We start from the raw sequence: 10,298 nt of genomic DNA on the forward strand, positions 1-10,298 counted from the left end.
GCAAAATGAAAATAGCATTGAATCTTATGAGGTTAACGCGGGTTGCGTAGTGCCCCTGAAACACTGGAGTGGCCTCTTAAGGGCGCCGCCTATGTCCGTGGGAAAATCACTTCGCGCGCTTGGACGGGCTCATCTTCGTGCAGGAATCGCGGCAGACGCTGGAACTACTCGCCGTGGCTTTCCGCCCCTCGAAAGGCGGGATGGTGTCTTCCCCCACCCGACCGCCGAGCAGACACCTGGATGGGAGAGTGCGGGGGCAGGGGAAAGGGCGCGAGGCAGATAGTGAACGTGGTGTCCGCTTCCCGGCACCGAGCCGGCACCTCGAGACACTTGGCTGGCGCATGCGGCGGAATGTCATTGTTTAGGATTTCCGCGCTGAACTAAGGCCAGATTACACTTCAGAGAATCGTGAAAGATATTTTTATGCCATGATACTTTCTTTTGGAATGAAGAAACTATAATATAATTATTATTACCCATTAAACGAATGCTCTGTTGCTTTTAAAGTTGTGTTTGTATGCAATATTTTGCAGCTGATGAAACAATCGCCGTTTATTGTTCTGCAGTAAAATACATCTAGCATATTTCATTTCGGACGCTATTGTTTTCAGCCGTTCTTATAAATCATTAGGTCCGTTCTACAGTGAACGCACAAAAACGAATATTTTAATATACTTGCAACAGTGGACGCAAGCGGACACGGAAACGCTTCGGCATGAGATTGGCAACACAACTCTTGCGATTGCGTTTGAGTTTCCGTTATGCGTTTCCGTTGCTTACGGTTCCGTGTCACTGTAGAACAGGCTTTAGTAAAAATGGTTAACGAATAAAGATATATTTTTCTATTCAAACTCGGAAAATATAAGTGGCCTTTTATTATGAATGCCGTAACTGCATGCAATGATATGAAAGGCTTAGAATGATAGTGGAATAAGGCACATTACCAATTTTTAACAAAACAATTATTTGTTACGATATTTAAAAGACAGAACCAACTAAGTGCTTGAATGATTGTGAGAAAGTTAATAAATATTAAATAATTTAGAGGGGCTTTCGTATGAAACATATTTAATGTAACACTAGTGCTTCGGAATATAAGTGACTTACACCATTATCAATATTAGCCTCTCATATGTTACGTAAACGATGATTGCCTCACTCCTTATATGGTTGGCTGTGAATTAACAAATGGTGTTTCAAATTTGTGGTACTTTAAAACAACTATCTACATTTGCTATCAAATGAGATCGTTTTGTTTCTATTGCATTTAATAACAAATAATTTAGATTATTACCGACTGAACTATTAAACTTGCTACGCATTAGCGTACACTGATTGGCTAAATTTATTCTTATATGTTCGTCAGCCTGTGTGCTGCTTAGTGCTACAGCTCACAATTTTTAAGAGATAGTGCGGAAAACGATGTCTAGAAAGAACATAGCGAATGCAATTTTATTTCAGGACAAAAAAACTGTAAATTTCACTGCGGGTCATAAATAAACTTATGAAATATTTTATAAAAAATTAAGACATGTTTAGTTTTTGTTCTACTGTAAGTTAACTAGTAGTCTAATGTTTATTCGTTTGTGTACTCGTATAGGCCTTTCTATATTGCCTGAGTTTATTCTTATGATTGTCTTAGATTATTCAATGACCTAGTGAGTGTACTAAAGGATTAATTTGTCATGTAATATATGACAATGTTACTCAACGTACTACATCCCTATTTATTGTCGTCGGTCTTAAGTAATGTAAACTCTGTAATGTGTCTAATCTTAATGTATTTATATATTATTCTTATTTTAATATGGGTAATACCATGTGTGTTTGTGATCCTTCTTAATGTAACAAATACTATAATGTATGTTTTCTTCATATTCCTACTTAATTTTAAAGTACCAGATGTGTGAATTTAATATTCGTTCACTATTACAATAATAATGTACTACAGAGGCACATGTATCCACAAATGTAAACCTCTTGTAGGCACTTTGTACAGATTGGTAGTAAATCGTAATTAAACTTTTCCTTTGGCAGTGTATACAAAATGCCAAAATAAAATGGAAGGGTATGTAATGAAATCACTTGCTGCAAAGTGTGTATGGATATGTGTATATTTTACAACATATGTATATAAATATCTTTCTTGTAAATTACAACATTCATAACAAAATATATTATTCACACAACACCTAATGCTCATTCAACAATACCACATTTACATATTTTATTTACATTTTATATCTATGAGAATTGTTATGTTCATTCTTACTACAGGTTATACATCTATGTAATTTGTACCACAAAATAAGACAGTTGTCACCATGAATCAGCTTAAGTAAATGGTAAAAAACTGGCTTAATGTTTTGAAACTGTTGAGACAATAGCTACAATACAATAGCTCTGAACATACATACTAATTGTTTACACAAAAAAATATTCCACCTTACATATTTAAACATACAAAAATAAATATATTCATACAACTATTTCAGATTCAGTATAACAAATTATTTCGTTTCGAACACTCTTGATAAATAATACGGTGCAAATACAAATAATGAAACTAATGTTAATACATCAAAACCAAAAATAAAAATAAACAGCTGCTCGATACTAGTAGTAAACTATCAGCGCACAATATAACATGTAGAGTGAAACAAACATTTTACGTATATCTTTTAAAACGATTCACAATGAGATACGGCCCATAATAATATACTCTAAGTGCAAAGTTATAAGACACTGCATGCCAATTACACTGTTACATTATATTGATTTAAGTATTTCACAGCATACACAAACATAAGGTTTTTTTTCTGTTGGCACGGAAACTGGCAACTGGGCACTTGTCTGTATAACTGTATCATTTCAAACATCTTTCGTCAAACTAGTACGCCAATTTTCTATGTTTCAATTGTTTATTGGACTAGAAAACAAAAATCTATAGGCCTAACTGTAATCTTTATGAAATCATTTTTGTTGTTAATATCCTTCTTTAAAAATGGGAATTTACCTGTACTGTTTGTGGTAATTTTGGCTTACATGTAAGGCTATTGTCCATCAATTGTTTACAGTGTATTATCAGGTTCCCTGATTTCCATATTCCTAGGATAACGTGGATCTATTATTTCCGGTAGAAGGCACGTCATGTAAAACTGTGTCAGTTTGTTGATCATTTTTTCCTTCCAGAAACTGTTCTCTCTTTCAATTTGTTGCACTAGTAAGCCACGTGGTGTCCAAAGGACGAAATAACAGTACTTACGATTGGTAATATGCAGTTGTCCCTGCACTTGGTACATGTAAGCATGTCCTTTCTTCAGAAACATTTTACCATCCACAATGTTACAAAATGTTACTTTTTTCTGTTCCACTGCTTCTTGTGGAGACATTCTGGCAGCTACGGCAGGACATTTTACTTCAAGGATACCATAATCTCCAACAAGACCGTCAGGTGTTGCTGCCAGCCATGGGTGTTCCTTATCGACGAATAAGCCACAGCGAGCCACCTTCTTACCAAAGTTCACTTCAAAATCCTGAATGGCGCTATGCTCATTTTCCAATCCATACCTTGTGGCCTCCGTCCCTGAAAACCTACTGTACAATATATTGACAACGGATTTTGCTCGCTTAGTGGATTTCTTCATGTTACAGATTCTACCGAAATTTGATGCTGTCAGTCGCTTGATTCTTTCTGATTTCCAGAGAACAGAATCATTTTGCCCTTTGGTAGCGATTTGTAGATTTTCTCGTTCTTCATCCGTTTTACAAAGACTAGCGAGAAATTCCTGTGTCTGTCTTGCATATTCGTCTGGTTCCATGTCAGGTATGCGTTGTTCTACACAGCCATAATCCTTGTCAGGACCTGTCACATACAACTTTCTGCGCTTAAATGTTTGTGGGTTTGTCAGCCTCCTGAGCTTTCTTTTCTCTGATGAACGTTCCTTGCGCTGTATGTGAGCTTTAGTGATGTTTCCAGGACTACTGTTTGTTAAACCTTTATGGATAAAGGACTGTGTTTGAGGACCTGAATTAAAAGAAATTACAGAGAGCTCGCTTCTTGTTTGGTAGCCACCACTCAAACAAAAGTTTACTCGTTTACTTGAAACATGCTTGCAAACCACATTATTGAAAGACTCTGCTGTATTAGTATTGACATTATGTAAAAGGCTTACAGCATGATGTGCAACAATGTTTCGAGCTGCTATTATTTCTGACCATATACCTGCCTCTTGAAGAGGCGGTACAAGGTTTTCCTCGTTTTCTTTCAATCCGCTACAGAAATAACCTCTAATTGCGCATCCTGAGTGGTCACCAAATACGTGAAATGGACCATTGTAAATGTCAAGTTTTAACTCCTCAATTTTTCTGTGAATTGGAAACTCTTTTTGAGCACGCCTATGCTGCACAGCTCCGGTGACTGCAGCTCGAAGGCGGAGTTGTTTGTCAGATACAGCCTTTCGTATAACAGGAGAAACGGAACCAATTTCGTTTTTCGTCTTTTGAGCAATACAACGTATCCTTCGAAGGTAATTTCGCAGTATGTGGTTAGTACATTCAATTTTGGTGATTGTAAAATTTGGACCATATGGCTGAGCCTTCACCAACTGGGTCATAATGCTGCTATCGCCATCTCCTGAAAATGTTTACAACACGCTACGTACTAATGTGATAAATGTATAGGTATTTATTTATATAGGAAAAAAAATACAAGGCCATGTTGCAGCGTTTCGAAAATAATGAGTTAAATTTATCAGTTAGTTTCCAATGTAATGAATTGAGAAAATTCTAGACTCCGTGAAATGAAACTGTGAACAAATCCTTAGAAGCTATTTAAATCTACCACGTATAATTCGGCCGCATGCATTATTTTGTCATTCTTTATCTCATTTTCGGGCAAAAAATTGGCGTTAACTTATTTAGAAATATTGGAAAAAAACTGTTATGTTTATTGGTATGACAATACTTTAATAAAACGTTTAAGGTGGTATTGTTAAAACTGGGTGATTTTTCTGTATAGACAAAACATTGATTAAAAATTATTGTTTTTGAAGGGCCGTTAAACGCTGTAACATGGCCTTAAACAAGATAAGACTTCAATACTCTATTTCTCACAAATATTAAAACTAAGGCCGCATACTTTACAATATTTTTGGGTCCTTTTTTCGGCTAAATGGAAAACTTTATACCTTGCATACCCTTTAAAAATATTCCTAAGAACCATACCAAGACATAAATCTGCAGTTAAGCCCTCAAAGAAGTACATATATTAACATAGTGGTAGGCTCTGAATTGTATGGCTATGCTATTTCTGGGGTATGAAATACAAGTGCAAGACAACATTTCTTTAATTAACACAACTACTTACATACAATGGCTCACTGAAAAATACCTACAGAAAACTACCAAATCATTTTTAACTCGAAATGGCCACATATGCACGTTCTTCTTGTAGGCATATCAGAGCGCTCGGTTACTGCTCTGAGGCTAACTATTTTCATATAGTTCACAATATTTAGTACCTACTCTTCGCGAGGTTACATTTATAAACATTGTAGAGCTAATACCTTTCTGTATATTTAGGAAGTAGCTGTTACAAAAGCGCTACATTTCAGTTCGTTACAATATGCAGCATTGTATGAAAACATATGAAACGTGCGACGTCGGAAATAAAAACATTAAATACCACACGGCATTGAAATTATTTCGAAAATATACTATCGACACAAATACATAATAATTAATAACATCTGAAATTAACTGATCACCTTGTGACTCACCAATCAGCTGATGATATTTCAGGTTATGCATGGAAACACTGCATTTGAAACCTTCCACTATGATGTCAGATTCCATGGCATTTGAAGACTTGTTCCAATTTTTGAAACAGACGTGGTCCTTTGGCGTCTCATTTTTACTGTTTGCTCGTGAACATATGCAGCAGTATCGATTCCTAGTGCTTGCGAATATAACTTTTTTTGTTTCTTTTCCTACTATGCAAGCCTATAAGAAAAAAAAACAAGCATATTTAATCTGTTCGCTGTAAAACTTAATGTAAGGTAACGAACATTGTATAATCAGGATAATTACATTATTTCGAATGTCTGGCATTATGCCAATAGGCTCTAAGTATATGGCTCTATGCCGGTAGGCCTAAAAGACTTTCATACTAGCAAACAGGTCTATCACAAAATAACTATACAATGTTTGCACTTATAAAGAATTTAAATTGTCGCATTTATCTACAAAAGAAGGAAATATTAACAAAATAACTATTACGTGTTGTTCACACTGTCATGAACTTATGTTAGTTACTAATAATACATAATTACTGATATAACACAGATTGCCTACAAATTATTATTCAACACGCAATAAGATTACGTAATACACAAACTTACCACCCCAGAAAGAGCATCATATTTGTTTCCATACGATCGTTTACACCAAGCTCCATCAGTGACAACTGCTATGAGAGGAACTCCGTCGACATCCACACTGCCATTTTCTACTGCCAATCTTGCTTCTTCTTTGCCAGCGGCTTCCATACTTTGACATGCGACATCGTGTATAACAGAAGATAGGGATTTTTGACATTTGTTGAAAGTCTCCTTGGCCATGCAAGGCATTTCCAAAGTTGAAGTTATGTCTTGTAACTGTGTAAAACTTTGGCCCGTTAACAACATACTGTTCACCCATGCCATGTTACAGTTGACTTTATTTGTTTGGGGGTCCTCCGAGAAAATAGATTCAACAGTACCACACATATTACACTTGAAATCAAATTTACTTATCATTCCATTTTTATGTTCTTTTATTAATCGCATATTTTCAAACGAACACTGAAACACTTTGTTATGTTGGCTGATGCGCGACATTTCTTTGAATAGAAAGTCAACATCAAACAGTCGACGGCCTTGTATCGGAAAGGTTGATGATTCAGAGCTGAAAGTATTTTTAGGAGAGGTTTGTTCGGGTGAAGATGCTGGTGACGAAAGTTTCTCCACGCCTTCAAGAAGCTGAGCGTAGTCACATGTGACCGATTTTGACTCTTGTTCCGTGTCTGAAAATATTCCAGTAACATCATATTCTTCTGTAGGATAATCAGTAGTTGTGACTTTCTGCGGTGTCGCCAATATTTCGTTTGTCCAAAACGAACAACCTGCTCCATCGATGTCTACTTGATCATGTGAAGCAGTATCGCCGGGAGAGGTGGAACACCTAAAACAAAACAAAATTAAAGATATGATTTTCCTTGAAATAATAATCAAATACGCTATTAAAATTGTAAACAACTATTATTGTTGACATAATTAGTAGGCTAAAATTAATAATATATTTCATTAATTATGTCACAAAGTTTGGCTCAATGTTCCAATTGTGAAATCACAACATTGCTGTGTAAAACAAAAATACCACGTCTCAGAATATTTTAATTATATAACCGTTAAAACAAAATAATTTATTAACTGTAGGCGTAATGGAAGATATGTTAAACAGTATTTGAATACAGCAAACAACAACACTTCCAACCGCTCAGCGATGGTAACAGTAAAAAGCTATAAACAAATAATATTTTGAAAACGCTCACATAAGTTATATACAATTGTTACTAGGTATAACCCTTCAACTTTCTTTTAACATAAAATGTAACTACGCAACTGAAGTACTATTTATAAGTGTTAATAAAGATCTAAATTTTAATCATAAGTAATTTAAATAAAAAATGAAAGATTATATTCTTTTATTTCTTCCATATTCCTATGTTTGTAGAATACTGTTACCTACTTTACAATTTGCTAACGAGTTTATCGGAAGAATGATTTGATCCGTGTTGTCTGCAGCCGAAAGCCGATGACCTGACCACTACGCTACCATTTCTTATGATAGTAGTTGAGTTAGATATAATATTTAGGTTGAATTTAAAAGTATGTGGACTGAAAACACTAATATTATATTATGAAAAAATACCGCCTCATAAATTGAGCGCGAAATCTTACAAATTAAATTTGCGAATTAATATGTTTCACTATTTCAATTATTGGTTTAACAAAGTTAATATGTAGTTTTCTACAGTTTACTGATTGAGATGTTTCATCAAATTGAATCTGTGAAAAATCGTAAGTAATAACGAATATTCACTGATTCCGATGTAGAGTCAATTAATTTTCAGTTCTCAGTCATAAAATGATGGAACGTATTTATGTAAGCTATTATAAATACATACACACACGACATTTAAGAGAAATGTGTCAAGAACAGGCATATTACTTTTTTATTAATTTTCATTCAGTGCAGAAGTATTTGGAAACATTTAAGGAAACGTTTCATGAATCTCATACGGGAAAGCATGCTATAAAACTATGCAGTAATGTAGTGGACTATTTTATGTATGTGTATAGGCCTACGTAATATTCATATACAGGTATTCATGCGTTATAGACGTTTTATCCGTGCTAGAAAAGTAAGAGAGACACATTCTTTCGGCATTTTGCCCTTTAATTATTCTTAAGTAATTGTTGAAAAAAACTATTATTCAAACCTTGCTGGAGACAACGTTATGTAGCAAGTCTCACTGTCTGTCTGGGTTTTCCTTTCAACAGCATTTTCTATATTCCCCGCGTGTTTGGATGTACTGAAAGACTCATGTGAAGTATAGTTGGAAAACCTTGTTTCATGGTTTTTCACGTAACGCAGCCTGTGAAAGAAAGAACATTTAAATTTAATACAGCTTAAATGGATAGTAAATGAATATAAAAAATTATGCTATATAACCTTTTCAACTGAAAGTGAAGGCTTACATGTTTCTTAATAAATGTACAACACACTTACCTGCCGTCAACTAAACGTAAAACTTTCCCTTTGTTCCATTTCCTTTTCTTTCGAACTGCATTCAGACGCAAGTGACGTTTTTTACCTCTTCTTTTGTCTTCATTCAAAACTTGCTTTCTCGCAGATTCCATACCTTTGTAAATCAAACCTTTCTAAATGGGTATAAAGGCTAAACGTTCTACTGGCACTTGACGCGAGTCAATTCACCCACACACATTCACAAGTATCAGAGCACGCACGCAGGATGATGGATGTACGAACTATTATCTCGCACCTCGCACTGTGCGTCTGTCAAAGACAGCTACTGCCCTAGACTCAGGTTAGCGACACGCAGCAGCTGGGCACTCCCCCTACCAGCCGGATCTTTTCCCCTCGCATACCCACCTTCCCGCCGCTCAAGGCTACTTCCCCTCCCGGACTGATAGCGGCCGAGCGGAGCGCGTGGTGGCGCCACTTCGCTGGAGTGTCTTACTGGCATGCAGTGCTTTAGAACTGCATCGTAGAACCATCGATTTTCATCTACGAAACTATATTTTTTTATCACGCGACGCAAGACAAAGGTGCATTCTACGGGTCTATAATTTTCCGAAGCCCGGGAAAATGAATCTTCTTACCTAAATCTCGCCGCAAAAAGTGCCGTTTTAGCCATTTTCACAGTCAAAACTTACCTATTAGTAAGGGAAAATAGAACGTCTCACTATTATAGGCCTGTAAGCTGTTCCTTAAATGCTTTTCGTAGCCAAACCGCAAAACAATACGTGGAATAGTTTTCGAATAAAAGCCGGATTTCCAAGGCTCTGCACGTCTCTGCGCTCTCCAAGTAGGCGGCGCCCTTAAGGCGCCCGCCTACCTGGGAGCACATCCCAAAATTTCACTCGCTGGCAGCGACCTTGCCGGGCGGACAGCGCTCGGTGCTGGAACTAGGCGGCTGCAGTAGTGTTCGCACAGCGGGGGTGCCACCCATTTCCCCCCTCCAAAGGAGAGTCGTCACCGTACCCTTTCGGTATAGTACCTATTTAGTCTTGAAACATTTTGGAAACTTGTAAAAAATTCTGGAACATTTAAATAACTTAATTCAAATATGTTTTCCAATATTACAAAATGATCGATTAAACATTTTCTCATTTTTCCATGAAGTAAAAATATAATGATTGTTTTTAAATCAATGCCTCCAGCATTAAATAGTACAGAAAGAATTACGTATTATGCCAACTAAAGTAATTATTCATTTTTTGACCTCCAAAAAATATTTTTCATTCCTTGCACTAATAACCAAGGTTTTAAATAATAATACGATGGTTTAAAATAAATTCGAACGGATTTGATACTAAGAATGTTTTAATTATTTTTAAAAAAAGTTAAATTTAAATGTAATTAAATTTTGTTTGCCAATTAGCAAACAGTCTGTATATATTGTGTGTCTGTATTGTGTACATATCTGTAAATGTTTATACGTTTGTGCTCAT

General features: G+C 35.9%; 1 protein-coding gene across 1 annotated transcript; it reads right to left on the reverse strand.

The window, feature by feature from the left end:
* Positions 1-6,456: 6,456 nt before the first annotated feature.
* LOC134540327 (uncharacterized) lies at positions 6,457-9,195 on the reverse strand. The gene is made up of 4 exons (XM_063382988.1): positions 8,833-9,195; positions 8,543-8,698; positions 6,907-7,221; positions 6,457-6,466 (listed from the first exon to the last, which is right to left on the reverse strand). The coding sequence occupies exons 1-4, from the start codon at positions 8,961-8,963 to the stop codon at positions 6,457-6,459; spliced, it is 612 nt and encodes a 203-aa protein (XP_063239058.1). The 5' UTR covers positions 8,964-9,195.
* Positions 9,196-10,298: the final 1,103 nt, after the last annotated feature.

Source organism: Bacillus rossius, chromosome 16 (genome assembly GCF_032445375.1).
Source record: "Bacillus rossius redtenbacheri isolate Brsri chromosome 16, Brsri_v3, whole genome shotgun sequence".
Classification (NCBI taxonomy): Eukaryota; Metazoa; Arthropoda; class Insecta; order Phasmatodea; family Bacillidae; genus Bacillus; species Bacillus rossius.

What these genes read in the sequence shown, in the direction of transcription:
- LOC134540327 (XM_063382988.1), bottom strand. Translation starts at nt 8,963, where the DNA reads ATGGAATCTGCGAGAAAGCAAGTTTTGAATGAAGACAAAAGAAGAGGT. An exon ending in TTACGTTTAGTTGACGGCAG is followed by an intron (nt 8,699 to 8,832) that starts GTAAGTGTGTTG and finishes TTTCTTTCACAG; the next exon opens with GCTGCGTTACGTGAAAAACC. An exon ending in ATAACGTTGTCTCCAGCAAG is followed by an intron (nt 7,222 to 8,542) that starts GTTTGAATAATA and finishes GTTTTGTTTTAG; the next exon opens with GTGTTCCACCTCTCCCGGCG.